This window comes from Symphalangus syndactylus, chromosome 8, assembly GCF_028878055.3.
Source record: "Symphalangus syndactylus isolate Jambi chromosome 8, NHGRI_mSymSyn1-v2.1_pri, whole genome shotgun sequence".
NCBI classification, from domain to species: domain Eukaryota; kingdom Metazoa; phylum Chordata; class Mammalia; order Primates; family Hylobatidae; genus Symphalangus; species Symphalangus syndactylus.
The window spans coordinates 145,540,816-145,556,757 of NC_072430.2; the positions used below are offsets into that span (position 1 = coordinate 145,540,816).

Below are 15,942 nucleotides of genomic sequence, written 5' to 3' on the forward strand. Positions count from 1 at the left end.
GCCACAGTCTGCCGACCCTGGAGTAGACGGAGATGAAGATGACAAGACAGACGCCAGGGCCCTGAGGATGGGATTGAGAATAAGAACTCAGAAACCCTTTCGGCCAGGGAGATGGGGAGAGGACGCAGGAGGGAGGAAGGAGCTCCTGAGAGGAGGCCTGCAGCCCAGCAGGCCCAGGAGCAGCACACCACTCACAGCCAGAAATGAGAGGCCAGAAGGCAGGGCAGAGCCCTGGCAGGGCAGGCGCTCAGGGAGAGGGTAGGAGCCACAGCTCTGGGAGGCAGGGGCAAGGTGGCCAAGCAGCACTGAGCTCTCGCCCAGGTTGGATACCCCCCGCACCCTCCCCAGGCTTCGCGGCCTGGGTGCAGGAAGGAGTGACAAGCCATGCAGCAGGCATCACGGGTCAGTGGACAGGGGACAGGCAGTTCCCTCCAGCACGGAGGGCACGACAACCACTGCAGGGCAGGCAGAGCCCACCAGCGCCCACCAGGCTCTAGGGCAACCAAACTAGATCTGAAGGGAAACTCCACGGCCCTTCTTAGACCAACCCCCTTCAATATGTCAATGCTGTTTGGTGGCTCTGAAGATGCATGGAGGTTCTAGCAGGGAAGAGCCCATTTTCACTTCCTCCACACTCTGTACACAGGGCATCCAGGCCCAGAAGAGCTCAACTCTGCCTGGCATGGAGAGGCTGGTGCAGGCCGAGGCTGCTGGGCTCTGAGGACTCAGGGTGCGCAGCCTGGAACCTGCACCTCCTGACTGATGAAATATGGCCTAAGCAGACACCGGGATCCAGGGCCCGGGCCACTCCTCTCCCCGAGGCTGAGGCCCTCCTGAGAGCCCGAGGCACAGCATGGAGCTCGCGCGTGACTGCACGCAAATGCTCTGGCCTCAGGCCGCCAGGTCAGGTGCAGCTCCAAGCAGGTCTGTGAGGGACCCCGTGTGCCTGTCCCGTGGGGGCAGCATCAGCTTCCCTCCTAGAGAACCACATGGAGCAGATACGGGCGCTGCAGCAGCAGGCCGGGAGGGTCCAAGCAGTGCTGTGATCATCCGACTCTAACCATGAACTCACCTAGAGATGCATTCCAGCCACACCTCTCTAAAATACATGTAGGTGTTAGTGGAAAACACCCGTTATCTGTTACTGACTTAATAAAGTCTATTTCATACACATAAAGACACATTTGGTTTACGTGCAGATGAGACAGTGATCGGGCGTGTGCAGCAGAAAACACCGTCAGCAGACAGTCTCCACTCAGGCCCTACAAATGAACAACAATCTTCCTTTCCGTTTTGCTTTCCTCTCTTAAGTTCCCCGAGAGGAGGCCCTGCCCAGGCCGGCCCCCAACTCACAGGCTCCCCTGACTGCAGAGATGCAAACTAAGCCACACACCCCAAGACGCCGCTTCTCCCCACAACAGAGCAGAGGCTCAGCTTGCCCACTCCAGGGACACGGAGTCTGGTGGTCAGCGACAGCCCCTGCAGCCAAGGGCTCCGCCTTCAGCACGAGTCCTCTGCCTCGGGACTTTCTCTAGTGCTTGATTTCTTGTATGGTCAGCCCCACAGTATTTTACTGAAATAGATATTATTCCTGTCATCAAAATAAATAAACCTAACTAAAAAGAATGCTCTTCACTTATTTGAAGAGTGCCATTTTGGGGGACTCTTCAATATTTTTCTTGGCTTTTTATTATATGAAACTCCAAACAAATAAGAGCTGAGAAAATAAAATTATTAACTCCTATATCCATCACCCAGTGCCTTTGCCCAATATGACCTTGCCTGCCTGCCCACTTATTTTTCAGCACATCACCCTGATCACTCAACACTCTCATCACAAAGAGGCACGAAGGAAGCCATTTTCCCACCCAAAATCAAGCCACCCTCAGGGTCCTGACAGAGGACAGGAGGACGGGCTGCACCGCAGCAGCATACGTACGGATTCCCCATGAGAACTTCCGGTGCACAGTACTCGATGGTTCCACAAAAAGTATAAAATAATTTTCCCCTTTCCAAGTAGGCGGCCGAGCCAAAGTCTATCAGCTTGATTGTGAAGTCCTCGGCGATTACAATGTTCTCATCCTTGATGTCACGGTGGATGATGTCCTTCAAGCGCAGGTATCCCACTGCTGACACTAGCTGGAAAAAGGAGGCCAGAGGGGGCTTTTTTAAAAAAGCAATTCAACTAAAATATGCCTTTAAAATAAACTGGAACCAAAAAAAATAAAAAAATAAAAAATAAAAATAAAAATAAACCTCCGACTCATAATGAACTGGGGACAGGAAAGACTTTTCAATGCTGAAGATATGATTGGAAGCAAACAGGAGACAAAGCCCTTCAGGGCGTGTGCTCACCGGGCATGGCCACATTAGCCGGCAAGGTAGCAACATCAATATGAGACTCGTGAGTTCTGTTTGCTGCTGAGAAAACCTTCCCAGCAGACACTTGCCCCCGCAACACACACCATGCCTATTTCAGGAGGAAAGACAGGCCACAAAGCCACAGTTCAAAGACACTCATGGTGGGCAAGTGAATGGGTGCAGGTTTGGTGTTAAGTGGGAAGTGCCCGAGAGAAAGCACCAAGTCGACAACCTCAGCTCTTAGGGAGGGAAAGTGACTTGCCCAGAGTTGAGGCAGCAATTTGGGGCAGAGCTAGGAGCACAGCCTCAGTGGCATCTGAGAGAGAAGCATGACGTGTCAGCCATCCTTTCCCCAAATGTGTGGCTGCTCAGTGATGCAGACTTACAGCGGTTACGCTGGAAATGGGCTTCGTTCCCGCGGAGGTGCCGCTGCAGTGCTCCACTGCCTGCCCACTCTGCCTCTCCAATAATGGAGGCCAGCAACATCGGCCTTTCAGTTTAGCTCAACTAGGATGAATTAAACGTCTGACTGTCACAATCTGGGCACCCATTGTCCCAATCAACTTAGTGATTTCATGGATGTATCATGTTGATCTTTTGAGACAATTTTATATTTACAAATGAGTATCTTTCAAATCAGAAGCAATAATCACAGGTTAGCTAAGCCCAATTAACTTATATTTAATAAATATACGCATATTTATATACATATATACAAACATATACATACATGCATATTTATATATACATACCTGCATATTTATGTATACATACACATTTAGATACATACATGTGCACATATATACACACCTGCATATATACGTGTGCATACCTATACACACAACATATACTTGTACACAGGTACACACATAAATACACATATACAAGCATGCATGAATACATACTTACAAATATATGTAGATATATACAAATCAGTCAGGATCCAGTCAGGAGACAGAAACCACACATGAACTTGAACATGGAAAGTTTCATTAAGATTTATTAACTAGTACTGAGAGATTAACCACAAAGGGATAAAGACTGGCTTGAAGAAAGCTGCTCTTCCTGCAGATGCTTCTGTGCCCTGGACCGGCCATGCTGCCCTGGAGCTGCCTGAACCAAGCCAGGGCTGTTCCCAGGCCCAGCTCCCCCACCCCGCTGCTAAGCAGGTCCTGATGAATCTGGAGCTGACAGGCAATGCCCTGAGAATGGGCATGATTCCTACATACATTGATGTGCGATCATGTACCTTATAAAATTGTGAATCTGTATTTATATAGAATAACATTTATGTCTATATATTTAAAAAAAGGGGTAGAGATTCTTTTGGCAAAAATTTTAGAGTCTAAACACCATAATTATGTGTCTCACTAGCCCCAGAATTAACAGCTGCCAGGCAGCAGCTTTTAACAAGTGACCCTCAACATAACCTCACACAGATACTCTATTTGCTGTAAAAAGTTTCAGAAACAAGTGTTTGCCACAAACTAAAGGGAGGACGTCATCTTCCAACATAGGAAGAGGGAGAGAGGTGACCCTTTTTTGGCAGAACCATAATATCTGAAACTTACAAGTAGGAGCCTGAGAAACTAAACTTTGGAAACCCAGCAACCCCTGAGAGCGTGTAGCTTTAAGGAAGAAATGTTGATTCACGGAAGCTGTCATTAGAAATCGAGTCGTCCCCAGCAAACAATCCAAGAGCAAATGTGAGTTGTCTACACAGCGCTTTGCTGGTATTTCTCCAATTCTTTCGGGGGAGCTGGGAGCAGCACAGGATGGAACCACCATCTTCTCCTTAAAACCCAACACGAGTTACCGTTTCTTCCTCCTGTCCCTCTGCTAGGATGCCTTCCTATTTTGATCATCACTCTCCCATTCCAATAAAATAATGGCCAAAGTTCAATACGTAATTAGACACAAAACAGATCAAGACAAATACTTACCGTAAAATGAGAATGTCAGGATCTCAATTTTGCTGGTTAATTAACTGAACAACCACCATTTACTTAGCACTTACAGCCTGCAGGCCGCTGTGCCACACACATGCCTTTGAGACACTCTCTGACTGCATCCTAACCCTTATTGATTAATTTTTATGATTGTTGTGGATATTTTATATATGTAAATAAACCTTAATCATTAAACATACTTTCCCATCATTCCAGGACTGTATCTGGCCTCATCCTTCCTTCTCAACCGCACTTTCTCTACTTCAATCATAGAATTTTCTTCTCAAAATATATAACCTACTCCATGAAATCCCCACACACAAGGCTAGATCCAGCTCAGCGAGAGAACAGAGTATGGATCACTGATCTTTGCAGCCACCGGACCCAGGCACCCAGGCTTGCGTTCACCCAGCCGGCTCTGGCCTGCTCTCACTTGTCGGAAGATGTAGCTCGCCAGGGGCTCATCCAGCCTGGGGTGGCGGTCGATGAAAGCGAAGAGGTCTAGGCCGGAGCCGTGCTTCTCCATCACGAGCTGGAAGAACCCTTGGTTTTCAAATACATCCAATACCTAGGAAGAGACAAAGCCAAGTCCAACTCTGCCAAAACATCTTCAAGTCAACAAATTTAAGATATTTGACATGAGCCAAGTTAGGGTATCTCTAAAGAGGAAATCGTCACCTACCTTGATGATATTGGCGTGCTCCACCCTGGATAGAATTGCAATCTCTAAAGTAACTTTCCCAAGTTTGGGATCCTCAATCCAACAATCCTCCAAGACCTTCTCCTTCTTAATAAACTTCACCACCACCTGTGAGGAAGACAGAGAGTGGAAATAGCTGGAGCCAGTCCTCAAGCCTCCCGTTACACCAGGGCCACCCGGTCCTCAAGCATCCCGTTACACCAGGGCCACCATCGGTCCTCAAGCATCCCATTACACCAGGGCCACCCGGTCCTCAAGCATCCCATTACACCAGGGCCACCATTGGTCCTCAAGCATCCCATTACACCAGGGCCACCATCGGTCCTCAAGCATCCCATTACACCAGGGCCACCCGGTCCTCAAACATCCCATTACACCAGGGCCACCCGGTCCTCAAGCATCCCATTACACCAGGGCCACCATCGGTCCTCAAACATCCATTACACCAGGGCCACCCGGTCCTCAAACATCCCATTACACCAGGGCCACCATCGGTCCTCAAGCATCCCGTTACACCAGGGCCACCTGGTCCTCAAGCATCCCCTTACACCAGGGCCACCATCGGTCCTCAAGCATCCCATTACACCAGGGCCACCATCGGTCCTCAAGCATCCCATTACACCAGGAACCACCATCGGTCCTCAAGCATCCCATTACACCAGGGGCCACCTGGTCCTCAAGCCTCCCATTACACCAGGGGCCACCATCGGTCCTCAAGCCTCCCGTTACACCAGGGGCCACCTGGTCCTCAAGCCTCCCATTACACCAGGGGCCACCTGGTCCTCAAGCCTCCCATTACACCAGGGGCCACCCGGTCCTCAAACATCCCATTACACCAGGGCCACCCGGTCCTCAAGCATCCCATTACACCAGGGCCACCATCGGTCCTCAAACATCCATTACACCAGGGCCACCCGGTCCTCAAACATCCCATTACACCAGGGCCACCATCGGTCCTCAAGCATCCCGTTACACCAGGGCCACCTGGTCCTCAAGCATCCCCTTACACCAGGGCCACCATCGGTCCTCAAGCATCCCATTACACCAGGGGCCACCTGGTCCTCAAGCCTCCCATTACACCAGGGGCCACCATCGGTCCTCAAGCCTCCCGTTACACCAGGGGCCACCTGGTCCTCAAGCCTCCCATTACACCAGGGGCCACCTGGTCCTCAAGCCTCCCATTACACCAGGGGCCACCTGGTCCTCAAGCCTCCCATTACACCAGGGGCCACCCGGTCCTCAAGCATCCCATTACACCAGGGGCCACCCGGTCCTCAAGCATCCCATTACACCAGGGGCCACCCAGTCCTCAAGCATCCCGTTACACCAGGGGCCACCATCAGTCCTCAAGCATCCCGTTACACGAGGGCCACCATCAGTCCTCAAGCATCCCATTACACCAGGGGCTACTCAGTCCTCAAGCATCCCATTACACCAGGGGCCACCTGGTCCTCAAGCCTCCCATTACACCAGGGGCCACCTGGTCCTCAAGGCTCCCATTACACCAGGGCCACCATCAGTCCATGTGGCAAATGCATCCCCTGCATTTACCTCCCCTAAGTCCCAGGGACATGAAAGAAGAAACACAGTGGTAAACGCCTGCAGCACAAGGAAGCAGAGAAGGTGGTCAGCAGCTGACCAGAAACACAGCGTCATTACTGCCCATTCTGTAAGGTGGATAGACAGGTGTGATGGAGAATCCAGGTGGAGCTGAAGGAGCCATAACCTGGGCTGGAGAGAGGGCCCCAGACGCCTCAGGGCATGTGCCCCGGAGAACATCCACATCACCCCGACTTCTCAACCAAGGACAGGGAGCCCTGGCGAAGAGAATGAGCTAAGAAGCCTGAAAACTAGAAAATATAAAGAAAGGCTATCACTCTTAGATATGTTTTCAACACTGACTGAGATTAATCAGAGTTTAGTAAGACTGACAGACATAAGGCATATATAAGAAAGACAGTGCTACAACAGTCAATGATAGTCAAAGTGTAACAGAAAAAGATACCATTCATAAAAGAAAGAAACACTGCAAGTCACTGAAAATCTTGTCACCCAACACCTGCTGCTACGTGGGTGTCGGCACGCAGCTGAAGGAGCGACGGGCAACCCAGTGGGTGCCGACCACATGATGGGCCTATTCAGCAAGGTGTCAGCAAGAGATGCTGAGCAAGATCACGCACCAGGGAACGACGAGTGGCAATAAGGAAAAAAAGATGGGGCAGGAAGTGCCGCGGGGGTGCGGCCCCTGTGAGGTGGGTGGGACAGGGAGCGAGTCCGGGAAGGCAGCTTCTGAGCACCTCAGGGAAGGCCCTCCAGGCAGAGGGCAGCGGGAGCACAGGACTGCGGCAGAGCGCCCTGAGCTGTGCAAGGAGGTGTGAGAGGGGCGGGGGGCTGGGCAGGCAGCGTAAGGGGGCATCGGGGGGGCATCGGGGGGGCATCGGGAGGGCATCGGGGCCAGGGCGGGAGCAGGAAGAACCATCGAAGCCTGGGCAACATCCAGGCCTCTCACAGTAATCAGGAGAGAAGGGGGCAGCTTGGATGCCAGCCTGTGAGAGGTGAAAGGAGACAAATTCTGAAGACCCTTTGACAGGAGGGTCACCATGGCCCAAAAGGCCAGAGGTGAGACTGAGGGAAAGCAAGAAGATGAGGGGAAGCAGGCTGTGGTCCTGAGCAGCAAAAGAAGGGCCTGCTGAGATGCGGCAGAGCTCCAGGAACCTCTGGGAGGGCTGGAGCCCGGACACTCTAAGTGAAGAGGCCTGTGGCCTGTTCAGCTGCAGGGCCAAGGAGACAAGAGGGCGGGCTCCTCCAGGGGTGCCCATGCACACCTAAAATGAGTGTCAGGAGGAGGGAGAAGGAAAGAATTAATAGAAACAAAGAACAGAATCCTCTTAAAATAAAGGAAGCTTTAAATATTCAGATCAAAGTCTTACCAAGTATCAAGCAAGAATAAAGAAAACACACACAAACATACACCCCTAAAGACATCCTCATGAAAACTTTGAAAGACAAAGATTTTAAATCTAGAAAGAAAAATAAATCAGGTTGCTGTCAGCAAAATTCACTTCAAAATAATGCTAGATTACAACAGATACTGGTCTAAAAAGTTCTGAGAGGAAAAAGGCATATCACCACTAAAATATGAGAGAAAAATAAACACAATTTAATACATACAAGGACTGAAAGTATAATACCCATGACTCCTTCCTGGAAAAATCAGCAATGAATATATTCTACCAAGTGAAAAATAAACCTAAGAAAAAGAATAAACTGGACGTAAAAATAATGGAGATTTAACAAAAGAATAACAAGACTTGTACACTGAAATTACAAAACACTTTAAAAGAAATCAAAGGTCTAAATGGACAGAAAACTTTCAACGTTCACAGATCAGAGACTTGATATTGTTAAGATGACAATACCCCCCATGGTGAGCTACAGATTCAGTGATTCAGTGTGACTCCTATGAGAATCTCAGCTGGCTTTTCTGCAGAACTGGCAAGTTGACCCTAAAATCCTTATGGAAATGCAAAATAGCCAAAACAATCTCCAAACAGCCAAAACAAGCTTGAAAAAACACAAAGTTGGAAGACTAGCATTTTCCAGTTTCGTAACTTACTACAAAGAAAGCTCAAGACAGTAATCAAGACAGTAATCAAGACTGGCTTAAGGATAGACTTAAGATAGAAAGATAGACTATAGATCAATGGAATAGAATTCAGAGTCCAGAAACAAACCCATGCATCTACGGTCAACTGATTTTTGACAAGGGTGCCAAAAACCACTCAATGGGGAGAGGATAGTCTTCTACAAGTGGTGCTAGGACAACTAGATATCCACATACAAAAGAGTGAAGTCCGACCCCAGTCTCACACCACACACAAAAATTAACCTCAAAAATAGATCAAAGACTTACATGTAAAATCTAAAACCATAAAACTCTTAGAGAAAACATGGGAGTAAATCTTTATGACCTTGGGCTTGGCAGAGTCTTCTTAGATCACCACCAAAACACAAGTGACAAATGGTAAAAAAGACCAACTGAACTCATCCATTTAAAATGTTTGTGCTTCAAATGAAACATCAAGAAAGTGAAAAGATAACACATTTAATGGGAGAAAATATTTGCAAATCATATATCTGATCAAGAAATTGTATCTAGAATACAGAACTCATGTAATTTAATAATAAAAAGACAAATAACCCAATTTAAAAGTAGGCAAAGGGGCAGGGCCAGGCACAGTGACTCACACCTGTAATCCCAGCACTTTGGGAGGCTAAGGCAGGTGGACCATGAGGTCAGGAGTTCGAGAACAGCCTGGCCAACATGGTAAAACCCCATCTCTACTAAAAATATAAAAATCAGCTGGGCCTGGTGGTGTGTACCTGTGATCCCAGCTACTCGGGAGGCTGAGGCAGGAGAATCCCTTGAACCCAGGAGGCGGAGATTGCAGGGAGCCGAGATCGCGCCACTGCACTCCAGCCTGGGTGACAGAGCAAGACTCTGTCTCAAAAAAAAAAAAAATGAAAAAGAAAAACATGCGCAAAGGATCAGAATAGACTTTTCTCCAAAGAAGATTTATAAACAGCCAATAAGATCATGAAAAGACACTTGACATCGTTAGTCATCAGGGAAATGCAAATCATAACCACAATGAGCTACCCCTTCACACCCCCTAGAATGGCTAGAAAGGAAAAGACAATAGTAAGTGTTGGCAAGGATATGTAGACTACGAACCCTTGTACACTGCTGATGGGAATGTAAAAACAGTACAACCTTTTCAGAAAACTGTTTAGCAGTTCCTCAAAACATTAGACTCAGAGTTACGACATGACCCACGAATTGCACTCCTGAGTATATGCCCAAAAGAACTGAAAACATATGTTCACACAAATCTTATATACAATTGTTCATAGAAGCATTATTCCTAATGGCCAAAAAATGGAAACAACACAAATGTCCATCAGCTGATAAACAGATAAACAAAATATGGTGTTCATATAATGGAATATTACTCGGTCATAAAAAAGAATGAAGTACTTATACACGCTGCAATATGGATGAACCTTGAAAACATTATGTTAGATGAAAGAATCCAGTCACAAAAGAGCACACTGTGCATGATTCCATTTATATGAGGTGTCCAGAATAGGCAAATCTATTCAGACAGAAAGTAGATTAGTGGTTGCCCAGGACTGGGATGGAGGAAATTCCAGCAGGATGGGGGTTATGGGACTGACTACTGATGGGTATGAGGTTTCTTTCTGAGGTCATGAAATATTCTTCGTTTGTAGTGATGGTTGCACAATTCTGTATATACTGAAATCTACTGAACTGTTCACTCTAAATGGGTGAATTATATGGTATGTGAATTATACCTCAACACAGATGTCAAAAATCATGATGAAATATTAAAAACAAACAACAAAAACATGACATAATAGAATATACTCAACAGAAAGCAGGAAAAACAGAGGAGAAAAGAACAAAGCACAGAAATATCCAGAAACAATAGAAAACATCTAGATTTAGATTGTAGATTTAAATCCAGCCATATCAATAATTTCATTAAACATCAACGGTCTAAACACCTCAATTAAAGATAGAGACTTTCATATTGAATTTAAAAAGCAAGACCCAAGTGTATGCTGCCTACAGAAGACCATTTTAAATATAGACATAAATGACTAAAAGTAAAAGAATGAGAAAAGTTTACTATGTGAACACAAATCAAATGAAAGCTGGAGTAGTCATATTAGTATCAAAGTAGACTTCAGAACAAGGCATATCAAATAAGGAAGTAGTTCATGAAGAAGATGCTATGATAATAAATGGGTATTCCTATAACAACAGAGCTTCCAAATATATGAAGTAAAATCTGGGAGGATTACAAAGGGAAATAAGCAAATCCACAAGTGTAGGTAGAGACTTCAAAACATAATACAAGCATCAACAGATTTAAAGAAACTGAAATTATACAAAGTATGTTCTCTATAAAGAAATTAAAAACAGAAAGATATCTGAACAATCACCAAATATGTGGCAATTAAACAACACACTTCTATATAACACAAAGTAACAAAATATTTGTAAATGAATGAATGTGAAAGCACAACATGAAAATCTGTGATACACAGATAAAGCTGGGTTTGGAGAAAAATTTAGAACATTAAATGATTATATTAGAAAAAAGCATAGCTCAAATAAATGATCTAAGATTCCACCTTAGGAAAATAGAAGAAGAAAAGAAAACTAAATCCCAAGTAAGAAAAAATAATGAAAAAATTTTTAATAATAAGAGAAAAATCACAAGATTGAAAATCGATTATAAATAAGAAAAATTAATGAAACCCAAAGCTGGTTATTTGAAAAGATTAATAAAATTGATAAGCCTCTAACCAGACTGATCAGTTAAAAAAAAAAGAGAAAAGACACAAATTACTACTACCAAGAATGAAAATAGTGATAAAATTATAGCCCCTACAGACATTAAAAGTTTGTAAGAGACTATTATGGCAATAAATTTGATAACTTAGATGAAATGGACAAACTTCTTGAAAGATCCAACCCACCGAAGCTTCAAAAGAAACAGAGAAATAATCCCATTTATATTTTAAAAGTTTAATTTGCAGTTAAAATTCTTCCCTCAAAGAACACTCCAGTCCCAGAGGATTTTACCAGCCAATTTCTACAAAACATTTAAGGAAAAAATAATACCAATTCTATACAAACTCTTCACAAAACAGAAGAGGAGGACTACTTCCAAATCTTTTTTTAAGACAGGGTCTTGCTGTGTTGCCCAGGCTGGAGTGCAGTTGCGTGATCACAGCTCACTGCAGCCTTGACCTCTCGGACTCAAGCGATCTCCCTTCCTCAGCCTCTCAAGTTTAGCTGGGACTACAGGCATGCACCACCACGCCCAGCTGACTTTTAAATTAGTTTGTAGAGGTGAGGTCTCACTCTGTTGCACAGGCTAGTCTTGAACTCCAGGGCTCAAGCGATTCTCCCACTGCAGCCTCCCAAAGTATTGGGATTGCGGGCATGAGCCACCATTCCTGGCCTCAAATTCATTTTTATGAGGCCAGTATTATGCTTATATTAAAATTAGACAAAGACATTACTAGAAAACTACACACCAATATTCCTCATAAATGTAGATGCAAAAATGCTCAATAAGTATTAGCAAACTGAAGACACAATATATAAAAAGGGCAGTAATACATTACGAGCAATCCCAAGAATGCAAGGTTGAGTCAACATTCATCACTCAATCATTATAATGCATCATGTCCACATAAATAAAAAATACATCATCTCAACAGATACAGAAAAAAACACTTGACAAAAGCCAACATCCATTCCTTTTTTTTTTTTTTTTTTTGAGACGGAGTCTTTCTCTGTCCCCTAGGCTGGAGTGCAGTGGCGCGATCTCGGCTCACTGCAAGCTCCGCCTCCCGGGTTCACGCCATTCTCCTGCCTCAGCCTCCCAAGTAGCTGGGACTACAGGCACCCGCCAACACGCCCGGCTAATTTTTTGTATTTTTAGTAGAGACGAGGTTTCACTGTGTTAGCCAGGATGGTCTCGATCTCCTGACCTCGTGATCCGCCCGCCTCGGCCTCCCAAAGTGCTGGGATTACAGGCTTGAGCCACCGCGCCCGGCCTCCATTCCTAATAAATACTCTCAGCAAACAAGGAAGAGAAGAGAGCTTCCTCAGCTGATAGAGGGCATCTACAGAAAACCCACTGTTAGCCTCATCATTAATAGTGAAAGGCTAAAGGCTTTTTTTCTAAGATTGGCAACAAAGCTAGGTTGTCCATTCTCACCACTCCTATCTTATATTTTACTGGAAGTCTTGGCCAGTGCAATAAGGCAATCAATCAATCAACCAATCAATCAATGGCATAGAGATTAGAAAGGAGGTGATAAATGATACAACTGTCTATATAGAAAATCCCAAAGAATCTACCAAAAAAGTTTGGCAAGTTTGCAGGACACAAAGTCAACAGAGAAAAATAGATCGTATTTTTATATACTTGCAATGACGAACTGGAAATTAAAATTAAGAATCAATACCACTTCCAACAGCATCCAAAACATGACATACTCAGGGATAAACCTAACAAAATATGTTGGATTCATATGCTGAAAACTGCAGCACATTGATGATAGAATTCAAACAAGACAGAGGTAAATGACAGAGAAGACTCAATCAATGTGTGACTTCTCCTCAAATAGCTCTATGGACAATACAAATCCAAATAAAATCCCAGCAGGCATTATTAATAAAATCGACCATGGTTGACACCTGTAATCCCATCACTTTGAAAGACAAAGGTGAAAGGATCATTTGAGGCCAGGAGTTCAAGACCAGCCTGAGCAACAGAGCAAGACCTCATCTCTACAAACATTAAGAAATTAGCTGGGCGTGGTGGTGTAGACCTGTGGTGCCAGCTACTTGGGAGGCTGGAGAAGGGAGGATCGCTTGAGCCCAGGTGGTGGAGGTTGCAGTGAGCCATGATCGCGCCACTGCACTCCAGCCTGGGCGACAGGGTTCAAGGCCCTGCCTTCCCCAAAACTAATTAATTAAATCAACAAGCTGATTCTAAAATTTACGTGGACAAGCAAAGGACCTAGGATATTCAAAGCGGACTTGAAAACCGACAGTTTCAAGATTCACTATGAAGCTGCAGTCACTGGCAAGTGCGTCGACATGTAGACCAGTGGACTGAACAGACCCACACATATATGGTCAATTGATTTCTGCCAAGGCTACCAAGATCATCTAATGGAGAAAGGATTCTTTTCAACAACTGGTGCCAAACTAGTAGAAATCCACGTGTATAAGGTAAGCCTCAGCCATGGCCTGCACCACACACCAAATCAACTCCCACTGCCTCACAGACCTCAGTGTACAACCGAGGACTATAAAACTTGTAGGAGGAAACAGAAAATCTTTGTGACCTTGGGTTATATAGGATACCAAAAGCATTATCCATAACAGAAAAATTGATAAACTGGACTTCATCGAAATTAAAAACCTCTGCTTTCCAAAAGGCACTGCTAAGAGAATGAAAAGACAAGCCACAGACTGGGTGAAATTCCCTTACTAGATAAAGGAATGGTAACTAGAAATTATAAAGAACTCTTAAAATACAGTATTGTTTACAAACCCCAATTTTTTTTTTTTTTTTTTTTTTTTTTTTTTTTTTTTTTTGAGACGAAGTCTCGCCCTGTTGCCCAGGCTGGAGCGCAATGGCGCAATCTCGACTTACTGCAACTCCCACCTCCCAGGTTCAAGGGATTCTCCTGCCTCAGCCTCCTGAGTAGCTGGGATTACAGGTGTGTGCCACCACATCCAGCTAATTTTTTGTATCTTTAGTAGAGACAGGGCTTCACTATGTTGGCCACGCTGGTCTCGAACTCCTGAGCTCATGACCCTCCCAAAGTGCTGGGATTACAGGCGTGAACCACCGCACCTGGCCTCAAAAACCCAATTTTTAAAAGCTGGCAAAGGTTTGAAAAGATTTCATCAAAGAAAATATGCAGATAGCGAACAAACACACAAAAAGATACTCAACATCATTAGAGCTCACATCATTAGAGCATTATATAAATAGAATGTCCAGAAATAGGCAAGCCTGATTATGTTAAAAGCCAAGACAGTGGGTACCCTGGGGTCTGTGCCCAGAAGGGCTCCTGAGATGCTGGGGAAATTCTGCATCTTGATCTGAGTGCTGGTGGTGTGTGTGTCCAGTTGTTGAAAGTCCCTAACAATGTACACTCATGATTTGTGCATCCTGCATTTAAGTATTTGCCTAAATAACTCTCAGGGCATATAGCTGGAAAGCAACAAGGGTCTCACATTCCACATATTCAAGTGCTCTTCTGCCATTTTCTCCCCCATGTCACACACTGTATGTGTTTCAGGCCTGCTCTGTTTCTCTTAATGATAACTACTGGGATACTAATGCTTAACCCTGAAATAGCAGGTCATCCTAAACGCTGGGGAAAAAAACTCAGAAAGATTTTTAAAAATTCTCTTTTCCTCCACAGCTGGGAAGAAAAATGAAAGCCACTTTTATTCACCATAAAGCTAGTTTTTTATTGTTGTTTTTGGGTTTTTCTTGGAGACGGTCTTGCTCTGTTGCCCAGGCTGAAGTGCATAGCATGATCTTGGCTCACTGCAGCCTCGACCTCCTGGGCTGAAGTGATTCTTCCACATCAGCCTAATTTTTTAACTTTTTGTAGAGACGAGGTCTTACTATAGTGTTTCCCAGGCTGGGTCAAGTAATCCTCTGGCCTCGGCCTCCTGAAGTGCTAGGATTACAAGAGTGAGCCACTGCATCCCACCCATAAAGCTAGTTCTAATAAACTGCACAGGATCAACCTCCCAACACTCTGGCTTCTCCCATCCTGCCCAGCACAGTGACAGCAGGGGATGTATGCCCATCTCTGCTCTCTGTCACCAGGTAACCAGGCCTGGGAGGGTTCTTGGTACAAAGGAGATTCTTAAGATGTGGGAACTGCACTCTGTTCTGTGAACCATAACGACCCTTAAGAGTCTATTTTCTGACTGGTTCCTTTACTCAATAATTTGTTGGCCTTATAATAACATTTAAATTGCCATCTGTTTTTTAAAAGGCAAAAACTACTCATGTGGTTTCTTTTTACAGCAAGAGAAAGATGCTGGGGCATCTTTCTTCTGCCTTAAGGTATAAAGGTTTAAAGAAACCCCTAGAGTCCATCGGGTTCCTGATGCAAACCAAGAATGAGAAGATCTGCTCAGATAAATTACAGATGAAAACAGAAACTTAAAAATCAAACCGTTGGCTGGGCATGGTGGCTCACATCCGTAATCCCAGAACTTTGAGAGGACAAGGCAGATAGATCGCTTAAGCCCAGAAGTTTGAGACCAGCCTGAATAACATGGCA

General features: G+C 45.1%; 1 protein-coding gene across 5 annotated transcripts in view; it reads right to left on the reverse strand.

Annotated features, from left to right (window-relative positions):
* The window catches only part of PASK (PAS domain containing serine/threonine kinase), a 49,307-nt gene that overhangs the window by 3,948 nt on the left and 29,417 nt on the right, over nt 1–15,942 (reverse strand). For 4 of the 5 annotated variants that reach the window (XM_063645337.1, XM_055291227.2, XM_063645338.1 and 1 more), the window contains 3 exons: nt 4,993–5,118; nt 4,744–4,878; nt 1,940–2,139 (listed from right to left, as the gene is read on the reverse strand). In XM_063645337.1, coding sequence (XP_063501407.1) covers nt 1,940–2,139; nt 4,744–4,878; nt 4,993–5,118 — 461 coding nt within the window. Of the gene's footprint in view, nt 1–1,939; nt 2,140–3,341; nt 4,879–4,992; nt 5,119–15,942 lie in introns of those variants that run through there. The other variant, XM_063645339.1, reaches the window with a different exon arrangement.